Raw genomic sequence first — 21,354 nt, forward strand, 5'->3', positions numbered from 1 at the left:
TTTAATTTTTAAAACTAAGCGTAAATCAATTCTGAAAAGAAAGTAATTTGTCTTTTATATTATAACACGACACTATGACTTTGTTATATGTATATCAACTGCTGAATAGTAAAAAAAAGATTTATATATGGACCATAATTTGGTATTCGGCCTTTGGTTTCTTTTTGTATCCTTTTTTATAAGTTCTAAAACTTTAACTTTTATTCTGTGGGTTGTGTTGGTGTTAGAATAGTATTAATGGAACAATTGAGTTTTTCAAGAAAAAAATAATACATTTTGATTCACCGTTTACATGACAGGAAACCAAACAGGAAACCAATCTTTATTTTCCTTATTTTGTACAATATATTTCAAAAGACATAAATGAACATCATTACTAGTGTTACTTGCTTCATGTTAATATTTAAAATTTATTTTCAATGTTTAATTAAATTTTTTTTTAAACGCGACAGGAAACCATAAGAAACCGAAAGCATTTTTTTAGTTTTATTTTATTGCAAAATCTGCTTAAAATAGTCTGAACAGTATACTTTTTCTTAAAATCCATCTTAAATGTAACAGTATTATAAAACTCCAAAATATGTGCTTGTTTTGAAAACAATTAGTACAATTTATTCAGAAATTTCCATATTTTCTTCATTGATACAGGATACCATAATCGTTGTATCTTGATGTTTTAGCCAAAAAAAATGTATTTATATTTGGTTTTGAAATTCCAGTTATATACAATTTATTCCAAATCATTGGCAATGTAAAATTCTTTAAATCCAGTAAAGAAAAAAACTTTTAACTTGGAATTAAAATCTTTAAAATAGGCACCATGTGATATTTGTGACCTGTACACCATCTACATGGTTTCCACATTTTAACCTACTTTAGTGGGCTAAAATCAATAAAGTACTTCCTTTCAAGTCATGCATGGTAAAAGTATACTTCTCCTTTGACAAGTTTATTGCGTTTCTGAAAAGTGTTTGCAGAACATGAATAAAAAAAAATAATTAAAAATTGTGACAAAGATACCAACTTTGTACATTCCAAGTGTAACAGTATATTAACATGTATTTTTTATTAAGTTATCTTTATTCACCTAAAATATCCAGTAATATTTACTGCTGAAGCAAAATCAATCCAACGAGCATCGGCACAATGATAAGAGACGTAATGTCGATTGAATTTTCCAAGGACCCTTTACATCGTTATCGGGAAACGAAGTGTGTTATAACGTCTGTCAAATCTGAAATCGATTTTGTCAAGTCATTGGGCATTTATTTTCACACAAGATCGTATGTAACATTATACACATAGGAAAAACAATAGACCCCCAGTGCAATCTCTTTGAAAATTGTATTTTCCTTTTTTAAACAAGACGAAACAAGTCTACAGATTATGTTTGCTAACATCCCGTTGGAAACAAAAACAATGTTTAGACCTAGTATTTCATACATCCGGCCATAAGGGCGTGATCACATGTTAGTCACATGTTTCACGTATGACCGGAAATGATTAGAACTTAACGACAAAAACAATCTTAATAAAAAAAAAGGAAATAACGGGACTTTGAAATGTAACGCATAACGATAACGTCATTTTCTAACTTAATTATTACGAAGAACAAAACTAGAATGTAAATCATCTCTGATTTACCTGTTTGAACATCTCGCGAGAGTTCATATTTGCATATTGTTATAAAGAATTCTATTACAACAAAGCAGATTACATCATCTAAAATTTGCGTTACGAAATTGGAAACCAAAGTAACGCTAGTGTTATTACACCTGCTACAGAAATACTTATAGTTCTCGGCATTTTCTTCTGACTATTCTTATTGGTCGATGTTCTTTATTATTTGAAAGCAAAAGTTACGAATTTGCCGGTGACAATTATCTATAAATCAGTCAGCGTTATGCACTTCGAAAGCGAAAAGTAACGCGAGAAACGACACAAAAATACTGTCGTATAATCTTTGAAATTTGTTAATTTCAATTTTTTTTTTAGGGAAGAGTAGCATACACTTGTATGTTGATAAAAATAAAGGCATCTTTAGATGTAGTTACAACTTTTCTTACAGTAATACTCATTTTTATCACTTTTCTATCGTTATAGGAAACGAGCCCAATAGCAAATTATGGTCCATATGTACAACAATAAAGAGATAGTCTTAAGACATGTTAGAAGTGTTTAGTGATAAAAAAAAATGTTGAAACCTTATAGTTTTTTAAATTTTACATGTTAGGTCATTTTGAAGAGAAAATCTATTTTGTACATTATATGTTAGATTTTATTTGAAAAAAAAAATTATTTTGATATTAATATTATGTGTTCGTTATATTATTTACATAGGCCCAAGCACAGGAATGTATTTTAGAGAAGTCAATGATAGATAGCAGAAAGAACACAATCACTGCTAAAGTCTCAGCTCAAGTTGTGGAATTCTATAGAACTGTGATCAAATCACTTCAGACAGAAAATATGGATGCCATCTTAGGCTCACGGAAATATAAGGTACATTTACTGTTATGTAAGCTGTTGTTGAGTGGTTAAGGTGGTACCTAACACTACAGGGAGATAACTCTGTAAGGTCAGCTAAACGTTTTAATTACGTTGTGTTGTAAAGGGAATATTAAGATTCTCAATGATCAAAATTGGTGTTTGTCAAACTGCTATATAACCAGTGTAATTTTTCTAACAAAACGGTTGGTTCAAAATTTTTGAAATTTTTATGTTTTTGTTGAAGGGTCAAAGTAAATACATTGTCAAAATTTTATGAAAATTAAACGAGCCAAATTAATTTTAGTGAAAGTGTTGGGTACCAACTTAGGTAGTTTTAATTCATACAAATGGTGTCATTGTACAAGCACAGCAGTCTAACTAGAGTAACTTTCTTAGTACTTGAACCAGAGCTATCTCTCATCAAGAAAATTGTCCTGATCTGGTGACAATCGATCAAACATAAATGTTACAAATACTGTCAATTAAGAAATTTTTATTATTGCAATTTTTTACCAAGGACACAAATGCGAGATTAATTGTTGGGATATCCGGAAAAAGCTGCTTACAGATATATATCTATTATTCACATAAGTTAAAACCTTTCAATAATTTCTTAATTTACAGTATTTGAAAATGCCTCCTTATCCAGTATAAATTCTATTTTAAATTTATAGAGAGAAATTTTTTGGAACGACCTTTTTTCAGAGGGGGATGAATTTGCTGATCAAACAATCAATTCTTCCTCCACATCAATTTGCTTATTTGTACACACTATTTAACATGATCATGAAATAAGTGTAAATAATCTCCCCCCAAAATGTTAAATAAGGGAAGCTAAGACATGAGATTTTATTAAGTATGAGAAACAAAACTTTATTTTATAGGACTGGAAGAAGAGAGCAGAACTAAAGATCTTATTTTATGAAGTGATCACCAATTATTACATGGGGAGGAACTCAGAGGAGCAGGAAAAGTTTGGAGAATGTGTGGCTTACTATACATTGTCTTATGATAAATTGAAGGATGCTATTAAAATGGCTAAGGTATGGTCATGTTCAAAATTTATAAAATTAAAAGAGATGTATTATAATTTTGCCAATTCAATGAGACTGAGCACTATCCTTCAGATTCAAAATTTTCTCAACGACAAGGATCTCCATGGATGAAAATTGAACGATGGAGGAACTTTCACCATCACAAACCGTGTAAACGCGGTACAGTGTAGTGGATCGAAAGTATTTCATTCCTCCATATAAGGAATGGGGAACATGCTAATTCATTGCTTATCTAAATTATATTTATTTGAATTTCCATTATAGAAGTATCAATATTTTTATTAATTGCCTTTTGTAACCATTCAATTGTCAAGCCTTCTTGTTCCCCCTTAGTCAAGAATGATCAAAAGCTGTCATGAAGGTCCACATGTAATTTTCTTGCTAATTTTGGTAACATACCTGCTAACTTTTCAAAATGCCCATGTGGGTTTTGCGTGCAAGATGGCTGTCATAGTCCTAAAAAACCATCAAGGGGCCTTTAAATACCTTTTAATGTTGTTTTTTGGCTTCTTCATACTTTTGTCATTGTAAAATTAATTGTTTTGTTTAAAATTGCTCATTCAGAATTTCAAATGGGGGAAATCCCCCCTCAAATAGTGACAGTTGGCAGGTATGTGGTGATTGTAATGGGGATTAAAAATCGTGTGGAGCTTTTTTTTCACTGTCAAATTCAGAAGTCATGAACTTTATTACCGGTATGACTGATTTGCAGCAACAACCGAACGATTTGTAATCGTCAGGGTTATGTAAAAGATTGTCGAGATTTGTAAAGCAAAGGTTGACAAATAAAAAGGTTTTTATCTAGCAAATTGATGCTATACAACATGCATCTTTCGAGTCTGAATATAAACCAGAAACGAGGATGTATCAATTTGATTGTAAACTACGAAATGAATTCAGAATTACGATACAGTATTTCTTCACAGTAAATATTTAAGTTTTTTACTTTTTAACTTTTATAGTAATTCTATATTTTTAATCCAGCAGTTCTCAAGTTATTTGCGATGAAATAATATTAACGTGTTACGTCTTATTTTGTACTTCCCAAAAAAGGGGGATGCTGATTGCGTAAGTCAAAATAAAAGCATGTGTTCGACTTGTTAAACTGTTTTCTTTGTAACTGGATTATTAATTTATTGATTTAATCTAAATTATCATAAGCGTTTGCTGAAACTTAGTTGAATAATTCGATAAATGAATCGTCTATCTTCCGATAGTATTCTCCTGTCTGGTTTGTTGATCTACCTGTACAAGCTCAGGTACAAGTGATTAGTGATCTTAATCTGGATATCCCTCAGGCACCGGTTAGAACTGTATTGGATTATAATATAAAAAGCCTGAGGGTTATGCAATTACATGCATTTGATTATAATTGCTAAAAAAATGGTGTCGGGTTATTAAAAATGATAACAGTTTTGAACGATGGCGGAAGACAATTTGAGGTCATTTGAGGATGGCACAAAATATTTGAACGCTGATGGGGGGCCATCATTAAACAGGCCATGGAGATCCCTGAATGAAATCAACTTAGTGTTCCTGAACCACTTGTAACCATGAGTAAAGCTTATACTGTATTGCCCTTTGTAAAAGGCTTCTGACATGACAAAATATGAAACATTAAACTATAAATGTGTGTGCTTGATAGAATATGACTTAAACAAAATGAAGTGTATAAGCATATTATTTTTTTATTTTTTGTACATTGGAATGAATTTATGAAGACAAATTAACTTGTAGCATCTCCATCTATGCATGCATTACCAAAACTCAGTCAAAAAGTTGTATAAACTCAATAAAAGATCAAACATCATGAAATGCCAAAGTTCTAGTACCAGTGAAAGAATAAAGACATTGTCAATATTAATTTATATTATGTATTGTTTTGTTAGGGAAACTACGATTTGCTCTTTATTTAGACCTGTTTCATAACAAACATACATGGGACCAAGGTAAGGCACTTAAAAATCTCAACTGTCAGTGGGTTTTGAAGAAACATTATGAAATTATATCAATAGATGGAAACCTAATTTACTTAGTGCCATCCCTGTGTTTTTAAAGGAACATATCTAACATTTTTAACTATTATATTTTTTAGAGTGAGTCTTCTGATATCCAAGAGTCGTTGAGATTTACAAATGATGTTGTTGGTGGCAAGTGAGTATATACACCTTTCGTTTTATTTATATTGAACTTTTATGTGATCATGGTGATGTTTATGATAGTTCATATGAAAAATTTACAATTATCACAATTATAGTTGGTATGTATGTGTGTTGATATGTATGTAGAATGTATAACTGTATAAGACTTGCAATTAGAGATATGAGTGGTAAGATTAAAATGAAAATAAGTTTAAAGGAAAAGTAACTATCAGCTTGAAAACACAAAGAAAACAGAAATCAATTATTCCCATGTTATTTTAATTTTGTAGATTTCAGTCTGCAAAGAAAGACAATGATTATGTATACCATGAAAAAATACCTGCAGGAGACACACTTCCAGAGGTCAAAGGTAAGTTCAAATTACGTATGACCCGGATCAATATCATACATGTATATTCTAATCATACAAAAGTAGAATTTTCAACCATAAGAATAATTAGCTGGGATAGTTAAAAATTAAAAACCTTCCCACTATTTGCACTCATGTTATACACCTTAAGATTTCAACAAAGGAATATACCAATTTTCTGCCTTGAATTATTGGTTGTGCTATTTCTGAAGAAAAATTTGCCATAAAACTGTTAATTCCAAATATATTGTTTAGTCCTTTTATAAGAAACATTATGTGTATCTGTTGTCATATTTTCTAGAAAAGTTAAAATCATAGAAATGAAGACAAATATTTTATCCAATGATAGAAATTATAAGAATCAATTATATTTTATGCTTACTAATAATTTTAGGTGCATCCTTAGTAAAAGGTATACCATTCAACTGGAATGATCCTGAAGTATCGGGACCAGATATATTCCAGAAACTGGTTCCCATGTCTGCACACGAGGCATCTTCTATGTATAGGTGGGTTTACCAAAAGGAACAGGTTTATAAAAACACTCTGTCAAATTGTCGTAGGCAAATAGTTATCAAAGGTACCAGGATTATAATTTAATATGCCAGACTACATAAGACTCATCAGTGATGCTCAGATCAAAATAGTTATAAAGCCAAACGAGTACACAGTTGAAGTGTATTGAGGACCCAAAATTCCAAAAAGTTATGCCAAATACGGCTAAGGTAATCTATTGCTGGGATAAGAAAATCATTTTTTTTTCAAAAATTCAAAATTTTGTAACAGTAAATTTATATAAAAAAAAGACCATAAAAAAATTATAATTGAAATTCATGTCAACACCAAAGTGCTGACTACAATTTTGTAAGAAATTAGAATACAAACTACTGGTGGTACTTAAGGATGAACTCAGTTTTTATTGCATATGAAAGTTTCAAGGTTTATAAAAATTTGATAAGGAATTCAAATGTATTCACCAATGACTAAGATCACAAATTGAATAAAAAATCCAGAGTGAAAAAAGGTCATTAATTCCATGTCAAATTGTAGGAGGCAAAACAATTCTGGTATAAATGACAATGAAAAAATAATGGTGGTGGGTTTTAATTATTTCTTGAATAGCCCTAATCCGAATCAAGAAAACTGCTTTTTTATGCTGTGCCTACAATAGTAGAGGGGCATTGTATTTTGAAGTTGAAGTCGAATCAACTTAATACTTAGTACACATGGTCCATATGATATGACCTTTCTAATTTTAATGCCAAATTAGATTTTGACCCCAATTTCAGGGTCCATTTAACGTGATAAGAAATGATAGTGCAAGTGGGTTATCTGTGAACTATGGACTTATTCTTGTTGAAAAAATATCTTTAGCTAAAACATTAATTTTGATATACTGTGGATTCATTTATTTTTGTGGGTTGTAATTTATATGGATTGAGGAAAACTTGCATTTTGGTGGATATTTAATTTCATGGTTTCCTATATTTTCCTATAGAAAATTTGTAAAACATTCCAATTTGTTGTTCTCATGTACACACAAAATCCACACAAGAAAGTATTCTACAAATAATAATGAATTTGATACATTTGTTTTTTACCACAGTGAAGAAAAGGCAAAGTTAATGAGAACAGTTGGAGCAGAAATAGAGGAGAAAAATATGGCTTTATTGTAAGTATACTGAAAATATAAAATAAAAAGATGTTGTATGATTGCCAATGACCCTACTATCCAACTGTCAGAGGCGGATTTAGGGGGGGGCAGGGGGCCCAAGCCCCCTCTTTTTGGGAAAAAATTGGTTGCTTATATGGGGAATCACTGAAGCATGACTGGAGCGGGCCCCCTCTTAGGCAGTCAGTGGGCCCCCATTTATGAAAATTTCTGAATCCACCACTGACTGTTGCAACATTGTAAAAATATTCTATACTATGTTTGTTGAATTGATAAACATGGAAAGAAAAGAAATATTATAGAAGAATTGAAACAAAGTCAAACAGATCACGAGGTGTTGTGCCCCTTTTTAAAATTACAGTATTTTTAAGATTAAGTGTCAACATGCAATGGCTTGGGCTCCTGACAATGAAAATGGCCATGGTCAATTAGTTTATTCTAATTGGTCTTAATAAATGTTTGAAACACCATGTCATCTATGGAGTTGGGGTGTTGGGATAGGACTTGATAAAGATTTAAAGACATTAATTGTTTTGAATTTGAATTACTGAAATAATTTTAAAGTTATAAGATGAGTTTAATACTTCTATTTAGAATCTGATAAAATTTAAACTGAGACAGCACTCTTGTCAGATTAAAAACTTTACTTTCCACACGTTTTTTTCAAATCTCTGATTAATCTTTTTGTTTATAGGCAGTTCATGTCGTCTTTGAACCTTGACCCCTCTAAACTGAACTTTGAACCTGAGAGACTACCACAAGACTTGCTTGAGAAGTGTGCTGCTGTTAGTGTTAGACCAAATGCTATTAAAGACTTGGTGAATGCAATGGGAGGTAAACCAATTAATATTTGTCACCAAATATATTTTTAATTATATTGTTTGATATTAATTGGGGGGTTTTCATCACGCTTCATGAAATGTTAAATTTGCTGATCATCATTTACAGGAAAACAACAAAACTGTTCATGAAAAACAACAGTTTAACACCTTCTTCACTGTTAAAAAAAATGACGATTTTAAAACCTTCATCACTGAGAACGTTGAAAACTCGTCAAAATCATGAAAATAAATATCCACAAATGTGTAAGTTTCTTATAATCTATGAAAATTGGTACCCATGAAAAATAAATGTATCCACAGATTCAATTTACATATTTTAATTTTAGCTGTATCTAACACTGCTACAGATGTTGAGCTGGCTATACAGGAAATAAATGATTTGATTGAAAATGATGTAAAGGAAGATGAAGAGTTTCAGGTATGATAATGTAGGGACTGTCTCAAAATATCACAATTTTTAGGTATAAGATAGTTAGAGATTGTCTCAAAATATCATTAGCTTATGGTTTTATAAGTTGGGACTGTCTCAGAATATCCAATGTTTCAATTTATATTATTATTAGGGATTATGTGTGATGATTAAGGACAGTCTCAAAATATCAATAGTTTCAGGAATTATGATTTAGGGACTATTTCAAATATGGAAAAATTATAGGGATAAAAATACATTGAAATAAGAGACTGATTCTTTTGTTAGACAGAACCCTATTCATTTTATTCAATTTGATCAATATTGTTTGATTGATAAACTGGTTGGTGGTGCTATTTCATGGTGGCCAGATTTTATAAGTTGATGAAGCTGTAGTGCCCGGAGAGAACCACCAAGCTTATCATGCTTATATTGAAGCCAATCATATTGTCACACTATTTTATATTTAAAAATGATTATGAGTTAATTGCAGCAAATTATATAGTTATAACTTTTTTGTCTGCTGATAATGTATGTTGAAGACGTACCAATATAAAATGTGTGACGCGTGTCAAGCCACTGTGCAAAAGTGATTGTTGTATGATTTCAGTAGTATAATGTCATAAAATATTCAGCCAAATTCCAAATAGTGATAGTCTTGATGGGTTTGCCATATTTTTGCTACAAGTGGGGATTAGGGCTATGTTAACTGTTTGTATGCCCCACCTATGATAGTAGAGGGACATTATGTTTTCTGGTCTGTGCCTCCGTCCATTTGTCCTGCTTCAGGTTAAAGTTTTTTGTCAAGGTAGTTTATGATGAAGTTGAAGTCCAATCAACTTGAAACTTATTACACATGTTCCCCATGATATGATCTTTCTAATTTTAATGCCAAATTAAAGTTTTGACCCCAATTTCACGGTCCACTGAATACGGAAAATGATACTGCGAGTGGGGCATCCCTGTACTATGGACACATTCTTGTTAAAGTTTGATCTTTCTCAGAAGATTTTATTTCAATTTCATGCTTTCTATTGTATAAATATTTCATAAAAAAAAATACTAAACCCTAAATGTTAATTTTAAAAATTAATAAAATGGTATTATTAAAGTTATCTTATATTTTTAGAAACAGTTTGGAAAAAGATCCCAGAATCCAATGTTACCTGAAATAAAGAAAGACTGTGACCGGTTCCAGGAAGGTCACAAGAAAGGGAACCAGTCCAATGTTGATCTACATAAAGCAATGAATACACATATTACCAACCTAAAGCTGCTAGCTGGTCCCTTGGAAGATATCAAGAATCACCTGCCTTCTCTGGAAAGAGACAGAGGTAATACAGGATAGCAGTTCATACTATTAATTTTTTTAACATACATATATTCCATGTGAGTTGTATGTCAAAGAAAAACAACATTTATGTCAAAAGTTCAATTAATAGTGCATACAGATATAGCAATACAATTTTATTTTATTTTTAGGTGTCACACTTTTCAACAAAAACATTGCAATTTTTTTATTTACAGTAATTTAAAACACTAAAATCTGAATTATTTGATTATTACAGTAGCTTGTGACATTTTATCATGTGAAGATATTTAAAATTACTGAAAGTATTAAAAATGACTCAGATATCATTATATAAAAAACAAGAAAATGTGTAAGATATCCAATGAGGCAATTCTACACTAGAGACCAAATGATATAGAAGGTTACAACTAAGTCACTCTACAGCCTTCAACAATGAGCAAACCCCATACTACAACTAAGTCACTCTACAGCCTTCAACAATGAGCAAAACCCATACTACAACTAAGTCACTCTACAGCCTTCAACAATGAGCAAAACCCATACTTCGAAGTCATGTAGATAGTATTTATGTTTAAACTGAAACGTAAAAAATATGTTTTTCTTCAATGAAAAATAATATAACTGTGGATTCATGCCAAATTAAAATTTCACAGTCCACTGAACATAGAAAATGATAGTGCCAAGTTCAGGTTAAAGTTTTGGTTAAAGTTTTTGGTCAAGGTAGTTTTTGATGAAGTTAAAGTCACATTAACTTGAAACTTAGTACTTATGTTCCCTATGATATGATCTTTCCAAACTGTTTCTGTTTATTTTTGTAGGTATCAATTTTTAGTGGATTCTTGTTTTTTCCAAATTCTGCATACAGAGCCTATAGAATATTTGTAATTTCGTTGAACATATGATATCTTTGTTTATCTGTACCCACGAAACCCAGGAAAATTGGTATCCAATGAATAATAATGAATCCACAGTATGTTAATATGCCTTTTTTGTTTCAATTCATTATAGACCCAGAGTCAGAAGCTGTTGTGAAAGAGCTACAAAGGTTACTTGATAAAGTTGAGGAAATGAAAAATCAGAGAGCCATGCTAGAGGAACAGTTTAGGAAACAGGTCAAAGAAGATGATATAACCAATCAAATTGTAGCACAGGATGGTGGCAGTAATACTATGGTAAGTAGTTATGGGTAACAATTCAGGAACTAGATCATGAGAGATGTGGTGTAGTGGTTAGTATATCGGACTGCTAACACAAAGGTTCCTGGTTCCATTCCCGTCTGGGATGAAAATTTCAGGGACTGAATTTTCAGCTCTCCCATGATAGTCCCTTCGGAAGGGGATGATAAATGGCTGACCCTTGTTAAGAGAGAGCCATATCTTTTGCACCTTAAAGACACCCTTGTAGATTTCGAAAAAGAGCAAGCTAATGCTGCTACAAGGCAGTACTCGCACCCGCAAAGTGGAATCCATTATATATAAATATGTTTAAACTAAACTAAACTAGGAACTGGATCAAAGTAAACCAATCAGATTGTAGCCCAGAATAGTGGCAGTAATACTAGGGTGAATGGTCATTAGTACAGTTCAGGGACCCTATGATTTATGGGTGAAATAGCCAACCAGATTGAAATACTGTAATAATTGCAATTAAAGTAACTACTATATATGGTGGCTTTTATTATAACAGTACTAGTTGAGAAACAAAAATTTGTCATGTTAAATTCAAGGATGAAAGAGAAAAAAGAGTTATCTCTCTTTTATCTTGAAAAATTGAAGTCAGTTCCTGTAAATTTTAGAACTTCATCTTAATAGACTTTCAAATCAATTTTCATTGTAATTTTTGCCATAATTTCATTTCGAAAATTGGTGTCCACCTATAACTTACATTACTTGAAACTTTGTTAAGATTCGATCATCCAAAAACCCATACCGTGAACTGACTTTGGTTCTAAAACTGCAGAAGTGCACATGGCGTCAAATTGCAGAAGAAAAGGGCATGTCATCCCAAAAAAAGGCATAGTGTCAGCTGGGAAAAAGGACATGCTGTCGCACCATACTAAATTGCTTTAGATAAACACTAAAATTAATGATTATTTTGCATTGTATAGTTGTACAATTTTTGGATTTACAGGTTATGTTTGAGGAACAACTGAAGAAACATGACAAACAGATAGGTTACATCCATCAGAACTTAGATGCCCAGGATAACATACTGAGAGCTCTGACTGATGTTAATGCTAGATATGCTACTACAAGGAGAGCCACTGCAGATACAATTACCAGGTACGACTTATTTCACATGTCTTTTTCGTTTTGTGTATAGAGAACATAGATAAATATACATGCAGCAATTCTTAAAAAAACATATGCATGTACAATGTATTAGATAGATCTGATTGTTATGCCTCTGCTTTGGCTGAGGGGGCATTAAATTTTATCAGTGTCTGTTCAGTATGTCTGTCTGTCGGTATGTATGTCCCAAAGTAATGTTTCCATTCTCTAACTTTAGTTTGCCTCAACCAATATCATGAAACTTATACTCAATGCTTATAACCACAAAACACAGATCGGGTTTGAGTTATTTAAATTTGTTAAAAACTCCATTTTATTTTAAGTCTGAAGATAATATTTTTGTGTTTTGTACATAGTTAATTAGAAAATGAGAGGACAAAATAAGGACAAGAACGCCACTAGAAAGTATTGTTGAAATTTGAAAGTGTTCTATTTTATTTGTGAGTATTTGCCCTTTTCCTAATACTTCTTTACCAAATTTTAAAACCCTGGATATTGATTATTTCAGGAGAGAAGCCACCATAGAGGGACTAAAGAATTCATTTGATGTTTATGAAGATTTATTAGCTAAGTCACAGAAAGGTTTGGATTTCTATAAGAAGCTTGAATCCAACATAAACAGGTTGCTAGAACGATGTAGAGGAATTTGTAAACAGCAAGCAGAAGAACGACAACAAATTATAGACAGACTCAAACCTAAAGGTAAATAAATATGATGTTATATAGTGAGGGATGGGATCTATGATTTTTCCAAAAATATGATACAAAATTTAATGTTTTGTCTGTAAAAAATAATACATATTTTCATGCTTTGTATATAATATGCGCAGAATGTTTTTCATAGATATTTGATTGAAAAGGTTGAAAAAATCTGCCATACAAGCCAACAAAAATTTCAACTTCATGAAACATTTAAATTCGTGGTAAATGCACAAAAATTGTTGTCTCAGAAAAAAATATTAACCTGCATGTATATGTCAAAACCCAGACATCCAGGAAGATTCATTCAATGTGGGAGAAATCTTAAAACCATGCAACTAGATTATGCTTGAATGCATCACATGTTTAGTTTATGAGGCAACTGTCTACCATTCTACTAGAGGATAAAGAAGTGAACAATTCGGCTCACAGTAGAATCTTCAACCAAGAGTAAAACTTGTATAGGGCTCTTTTTAAATATTCAAATAGAATGGAATGGAATGAGTAAACTTCATGTTGTTTGTATAAAAATTTCTTCAAGATGAGCAGATATTATTGATATATAAAGTTCATGCAAGCATTAATTAGAAAATACTTTTTTCTGCATACATAAAGGTGTATTTAAATACATATTTATTTTTAAACCCTAATATAAATCATCATGATTAGTGACAGTCTATTCAATAGTTGTCATTGTATTTTCAGAACCTCCTGTAAGACCTGTAACTCAGAAACCAGCAGATGTATCATCAATTCTTCAAGGTCCAGGCAGTGCCTTACCATATGGTCCTTCTAACTTTTCGAATAGTCCAGGTGGAGTCTTGCCTGGTAGTCCATCTGGTCCAATTGGCCCAATGCCAGACTTGCATGCATCCCTGCCAGGTTTTGAAGGACCTAAATTAAAGGATTATCTCCCTTTCATGAAACCTAAAACATTTGGAAAAGGCAGAGTGGCAACTGGATCCCTGCCTAGTAGTTTAATATCGTCACCAGTTCATCTTCCTCCTGGGCCAGATAGTTTACCAGCTAGTCCATTACATGGCATGAGCGATGAAGATATTAGAAAACTGGGAATCACGGACCCGAAAGTCTTAGCCATGATAAGAGCTCATTCTTTACCTCCTGTCACTGGGTCATCTCAACAGCCATCAGGGGTTGGTGGATATCAGCAACCACCAGGGGGTGGTGGGTACCAACAGCCTCAAGGGAATGGTGGGTCCCATCAGCCACAAGAAGTCAGTGGTTACCAGCACCCATCTGCAGGAGTAACGGGACAAGCTGTAAATTATCCATCACCGTCACAATCTCCAAGCTTACAAGGAGGGATGACTGGTACAGTGAGATTTGATAGATCTACCAAACCAAGTGCTTACTCACAAAATCTTGGACCTCATGGTATGCCACAATCACAACAAAGAATGGTCCAACCAAATGTGCCACAGTCTGCAGCAGGATACAATATGGGTCCGTCAGGAATGCCATCAGGTATGCCACAGATGCAAGGTGGCTTTGGTCCAAATGCCAGTTACCCCTCAACTAATAATTTACCCCAGATGCCAGCTAATACATCGATGGGACAGCAGACCCCAGGCCAAAATCAATCTTTTTCTAGTCAGGCTGCACCAAGCCAGTCTAACTACCAACAATCGCAAGGGCAAGCTGTTTCCCATCAAGGATATACCATTGGAAATATGGGACAGGTTCAGACTGGACAACATGTACCTCAAACAAATGTGGTGTCTTCAACAGGACAGCAGGACCCAACTAGTGGTGCACCCCAATCAGGAGCACAATATTTACCAACAGGACACCCAGTACAGTCAGGTATAGCTCCACCAGGGTATGGAAATGCATTGCAGGATAGAATGAATCAGATACCATCTTCTACACAACAAAATCATATGGCACAGGTATGTTTTTAATTTCCCAAAAAATAATTTAAACTGTCAATATACTACATTGAAAGAGACATCCTTCTATCAAGTCTTCATTCTGTCCAATTTTATCTTTTTTTTTTGGCATACAAATAGTTTTTGTATGGCGAGAGAGGCAAGGTAAACAATTTTAAAATTCATTGATGTCTTATAACTTTTGGTTATTGTTTTGGTTCAGTTATTAAACTCTTTGTATGGAGGTTGAAACGTCCACTTTTTCATGCTCCATTTTCTAACATGTTTTTTAAACCTGAAAAAATATCATTATTTTCTACAAAAGATTGAAAGTTCAACAGCAGTTCTTGCAAGATATGTATAAGATGGTTGATATTATCTTATTTCTTACTGATTTGACTCTGAAAACAAGAAGACATGACTTGTGTAAGTGTAATTATGTCATGCCAAAGGCTAAGCACAAAAGTACATGTAATATGGGCAAATACATATTGGAATTTTAGTCACTTACAACATTTGTACAACATATTAAAAGGTATATACAGCATATTAAAAAGGTAAATTACCCAAAAAAAGATTACTTGAGATAAATTTTGATAATTATCACATAAATATTTCTTGTACATTTTTAGACTAGTACAACAACATACAACCAACCCTCTGCACAGAGGTCATCACAAGGTGAAGTTCATTCAACACATGGGATTTCACCACATCCACAGAATGTTTCTGAACAGTCAAAGTATACACCTCAACAAACAATGAACTCTCAGCCAAGTCAGAGTCAAGGGCAATTGTATCAGCAAGGTCAGATGGATCAAGGTCAAAACCAGCAATCTCAAAACTATCAAGGTAGTTTCACTCCTCAAAGTCAAGGTCAGTTACCACAACAACAGAGTCAACAACAGTGGTTACCAACAGCAGTTTCTGGAACTAATCAATATACCCAATCTGGACAGCAAATTTCCAATCAACAAGCCCAGGATCAAAGAATTCAACAGCCAATTGCTAGTCAACAACAAACCCCTGGTCAGCCATCAGGACAGAGATTTCAACAGCCAAATGTTGGTCCACAGCAAACTCTTCAGACACCCCAAAGGTTTCCCCAGGCAAATATTAGTCAAGAACAACAGGGCCAAAGATTTCAACAACCAAATGTTAGTCAACAGCAAAGTCAATATTATGGACAGCAACCTAATAATCAACAAGGTCAAGGTGGTCCTCAAAGTTCAGTGCAATATCCAAATAATCAAGGGCAAAATATTCGTGTCGCCCCTCAGACTCCACCCCCACAGACACAGTTTCAACAACCAAATGTTAGTCAACAGCAAACTCAATATTATGGAGAGCAACCTAATTATCAACAAGGTCAAGGTGGTCCTCAAAGTTCAGCACAATATCCACCAAATCAAGGTAAAAATACTCCAGTGACCTCTCAGAATGCACCCCAACACAGACAGACTCAACAACCAAATGTAGGTCAACAGCAACCTCAATATTATGGACAGCAACCAAATAATCAACAAGGTCAAGGTGGACCTCAAATTTCAGCACAGTATCCACCAAATCAAGGGCAAAATACTCAAGTGACCTCTCAGACGACGCCCCAACAGTCAAAGATGTCATCTTCACAACCATCCCAGTTCTCACAGGAGCAAAGAAATCCACAACAGTTTGGACAACAGCCAACAAGCCAACAACAAAGTACACCACAACAGTTTGGACAACAGCCACAAGGCCAACATCAAAATACATCACAACAGTTTGGACAACAGGCTTTGCAACAACCATATAATGGATATGGTGGTCAGCATCAGAGCAGTCAACAAACTTCAACATCTTGTAATGGTCCTGCACAGATGAGTCAGGCCGGTCAAGGTCAAATGCAATATATGTCCAATCAGTCTAGTCAAGGTTACTCAAGAGGTCAGTCAGTTCAAGGACAACAGACACAACAGCCATCATTAAGTCAAGGTTATGGCAGTCACCAGGGAAATCAGTTGGCAGGACAACAGGTCCCACAAACTACCAATGTAGCAAGTACAGGACAACAAATACCAAGGCAACCAGGACCACAATTTCAATATGGTACACAGCCACAAATGTCAAAGACTTCATCCAATTATGGAGGATTTGGCCTACAGCCCCAGGTCCAACAATCCAGTTCATTGCCACAAGGCCCTCAACAAATGCAGGCAATTCCACCGGGAATGCCACAACAGGGTGGATTTATACCACAAGGGCAGACCATGACAACAATGGTAAATACAATGCCTCAAAATAAAAGAGGCATTCAGCAACAACAAGGTCAGGCCATGACAACAGTGGCACAGTCAGGTCCACAACCTATTGGGGGTAGCCAACAACAAGGACAGACACAGGTGCTTCAACAACGATATCAATCGCCAGTGCCACCGCCTAGTAATGTACAGCCATCAGTATCCATGAACTCCCAGCAAGGGTACCCTACAGTACAGCCACCAGTATCCATGAACTCCCAGCACCAAGGGTACCCTATAGTACAGCCATCAGTATCCATGAACTCCCAGCAGCAAGGGTACCCTATAGTACAGCAGCAAACAACTAATCAACAGATGCAGGTATTTATATGAAGACATTTAAGGGGTAGATCTTGGTTCAGGGAAATACCTCTTTAAATCAGTTATGCATTTGTAAAAGTCAAGTTTCGTCAATGAATTTTAAGCATTTACCTGAAATAGATTGGAAATAATCAATGTATCCAAGAAGCTTAGAACATATTTATGAAAATGGCTGACACAAACGTACTGATGATTTTAAGAGTTATTTCCCTTAACCTAGGTCTACCTCCTGAAAATACATTATTGAAATCAAGATAAAAGTACTGATTTTAATCTATCAACACAAATTATACATATTGTTGCTTCATCATTTTTCATGAGATACCAATTATTGTGAGTTTTGTTGGTAAAGTTGAACCAAGAATTTAAATGTTCATGGAAGTACAAATTTGCTATAGGATTGTTACACACTTTCTGAAAACCTAAAAATCAAATACAAATGAAAGTACAATATTTCCTCAATCCTCAAAACGTGCAAAATCGTTACCCACAAAAGTAAATGAAGCCACAACAAAAGGATAACAATATTATTTCGAAGGATACTGGACAAAACAAAAGGATAACAATATTATTTAGAAGGATACTGGACAAAACACTTCACAAAACAAACCACCAGCATCAGAAATCCTAGGAAAAAACACTCCACAAAACAAACCACCAGCATCAGAAATCCTGGACAAAACACTCCACAAAACACTCCACAAAACAAACCACCAGCATCAGAAATCCTGGACAAAACACTCCACAAAACAAATCACCAACATCAGAAATCCTAGGAAAAATGTGCACTTAGGAAAAAAGAAAAGAAACATAGAACTACACACAGAACACATAATTATGTATTGGGAGTTATATCAGGTTTATATTTATATTAAAAGAACCAAGCTTTCAGTGCCACAAATAAGTTTATGTCATGTTATTTCCAAATACATAATAAAAAGTTTGGGTCACAAACGTTTTTTTTTTTCAAACTATGAGAGAAATATAATGTGTCCAATTTTGTAGTAGTACTACATCATGTACATGGAAAAAAGCTTTTTTGTGTGAAAAGAAGAAAATACGAGAAGATAGCTCTTATAATGTGCTTATAGAAAAGAAAAGTTGAACTTATAAATTGAACAACATAACTTGACTTTGTGAGTGATATTTACAGCTGTTATAATAAATTATGTTTGATTTATTGTAGAGACCTCTCTCTGGACAGTCACAAATGTCACAGCCATTACCTCAGAAAGGTGAGTGCAAGAAATATTTATAAATAGACAATTTATCTGCAAAAGCTTCATAAGTGTTGCTTGAGTCAAACAAAATAAAAGGCCAAATAAATTAGAAGCTGAAGATTATCAAGAACCAAAGATTCTGAAAGGTTTTCCCAAATACAGCTAAAAAAATCTAGTCCTTGGGTAGAAAATCCTGAGTGTTAACTATTTAGCTTACTTGGATCATGTGAGCTATCAACATTACCTTGTGTGTGAAATAACACAAGGTAGAAACTATAAACAGCAAAATATAGGCAAGTAAGTGATCCAGGCTTTTAACATGTTTAAGAGCCTATTGTTTTAATTTCAGTTGTAACAACTTCTCATTCTAATGTTCAATTTTACAAAATATTGTTGTTTGTCAGCTGGTTTAAAAATGTTTAAAATGTTCTTGTAGTACAAAAATGTTATAAGACTGATTTTGTACAAAAATAATATTCAATTAATGCATAAATGTCCTTAGATTTTTTTTTATAATCTTAATTTTATCCTTGAAATGAATTCTCCTTTATTTTAGGTACACCACAGCCTAGTTATTCATCAACTACAATACAGCAAATGAACCCTCTTTCTCCACCAGATATCCTACCACAACCTATCCTACCAAGCCCAATGAAACCAGTAACAGAGATCCAGTCATCCCTACAGGAAGTTACTATGGAAACAAAAACGCCATCTATACAAGATGTCACAGAACTAGAAACTACATCGAAGATGGAATTTCATACAAGAGCTAGAGAATCTCCAGTAGTACAAAGAAAACAGGTATACATGTGTATTGTGTGAAAACAGGAAATTATGTTTTTTAGATTTTTTTGTAAGTGGTGTACTAGTATAGCTAATACTATATGTAAAGCCATGAAGGGAAATGCTAAATTAAACCAGTTTATTTAGGTAATAAGCCCTTTATCTAAATGTACACCTCAAAAATTTGCAAATGCAGTTCAACATCTATGAAAAGCAGGACTTTTTTTTAAACCCATACATTAACTGAAATAAACACATTGACAAAAATTGAGTGGGTTCATTTGTTCTATTAGAAAATATATCTTTATGACCATAATTTCAGTTACAATACATATTTTCTTTCATCTTTAAATGATTGTTTTATGTTTCAACATTGAAATAATTTTTAATGTATCATTGTAGCCTGAAAAGTCGCATTCCAGATCTAATTCCAACACCAGCCAATCAGAATTCAAGTTGCCTTCAAGGAAACATTCCTGTTCTTCGATTGGTTCATCTCTGGATGACATTTTATCATCAAGTCCTGTAGACTCCACCCATGAACCACCTGACTCAGTTCTAACACCCAAGGTTCTTACAGCACAGGAAATAGCACAACAGAAAGAGGATGCTATTCTGAAAGGAACCCTGGGAAGACAATTTTCTAAAGACCCTTATCCTGATTCATCAAAAATGGATAAATTTGTTGCAGAGACTGAAAAATTGGCCAAGTTTGTTGAAAGTTTAGATAAAGCTACATGTTCTGGACCATCACATTTAGATATAGCTTGGAAGGTAATGTTAATGATTGGACAGATTTTGATGATACTTTAAACATGTGTAGAACAATAAATGAGCATGATCTTAATGAAATATTATTCCTGTCCTACCTGATATAAAAGGGAGATAATCAAATGTTCTTACTTCAAATTGCAATCTGTTGTAAGATAAACTCTGTCTAGTGCATAAGTGGATATTGACAAGACTTAACAAAGTTGTAAAAACTTTAGTTACCAGGATTTTTTAGGGGGAAAGAGGGTAGTCTTCTTGGTTTAATTTTTTTTTTTAAATGCTGTAGTGCACATATTGTTTTAATCAAGTTAAGACAAACAGGATCTAAAGTAAAGTATCAGTTAAATTGTGGGTTTAATAATCAGTGTTAGTATGCTTTTCAGACCCTGTATAGCTTGCTGTTTTAGACGTGAGCCACGGCTCCGTGTTGAAGACCATACTTAGACCTATATGTTGTGTCAATGGCACTCATACCACATTTTCCTATATCTATAAAATATATTTTTTATGATAAGGTAAGGAATAAGAAATAAATAAGACTAGGAATATAAAATTTATATTTTAGGAGGTGATAGAAGATTATGATATCCATGGTAAGAAGAACTCAATGGCGATTGGACGATGTTATCCAATGAAAAACAGAGATCAGGATGTTTTACCTTGTAAGTGTCCTTACTTATTACATGCATTAGTACAGTTTACTGGTACACCCTTACTCATAGAGTAGGTGAATTTACTGCTATCGCCTTGTCCATTCATCGGTACATTTGTCAAATTTTAACTTTTGTTATATTTCAAAGATAACGT

At 33.4% G+C, this 21,354-nt stretch overlaps 1 protein-coding gene across 2 annotated transcripts in view; it reads left to right on the forward strand.

Moving 5' to 3' along the window:
• The window catches only part of LOC139502682 (uncharacterized), a 43,834-nt gene that overhangs the window by 12,497 nt on the left and 9,983 nt on the right, over positions 1-21,354 (forward strand). For both annotated transcript variants that reach the window (XM_071292216.1, XM_071292217.1), the window contains 18 exons: positions 2,341-2,502; positions 3,375-3,533; positions 5,641-5,699; positions 5,977-6,056; positions 6,451-6,565; positions 7,663-7,728; positions 8,423-8,562; positions 8,897-8,988; positions 10,109-10,313; positions 11,300-11,463; positions 12,422-12,573; positions 13,091-13,284; positions 13,987-15,191; positions 15,803-17,770; positions 18,957-19,005; positions 19,547-19,794; positions 20,179-20,550; positions 21,113-21,209. In XM_071292216.1, the coding sequence (XP_071148317.1) occupies positions 2,341-2,502; positions 3,375-3,533; positions 5,641-5,699; positions 5,977-6,056; positions 6,451-6,565; positions 7,663-7,728; positions 8,423-8,562; positions 8,897-8,988; positions 10,109-10,313; positions 11,300-11,463; positions 12,422-12,573; positions 13,091-13,284; positions 13,987-15,191; positions 15,803-17,770; positions 18,957-19,005; positions 19,547-19,794; positions 20,179-20,550; positions 21,113-21,209 (5,527 nt within the window). The remainder of the gene's footprint in view (positions 1-2,340; positions 2,503-3,374; positions 3,534-5,640; positions 5,700-5,976; positions 6,057-6,450; positions 6,566-7,662; positions 7,729-8,422; positions 8,563-8,896; positions 8,989-10,108; positions 10,314-11,299; positions 11,464-12,421; positions 12,574-13,090; positions 13,285-13,986; positions 15,192-15,802; positions 17,771-18,956; positions 19,006-19,546; positions 19,795-20,178; positions 20,551-21,112; positions 21,210-21,354) is intronic.

The sequence above is a fragment of the Mytilus edulis genome, chromosome 14, assembly GCF_963676685.1.
Source record: "Mytilus edulis chromosome 14, xbMytEdul2.2, whole genome shotgun sequence".
In the NCBI taxonomy this organism is placed as follows: domain Eukaryota; kingdom Metazoa; phylum Mollusca; class Bivalvia; order Mytilida; family Mytilidae; genus Mytilus; species Mytilus edulis.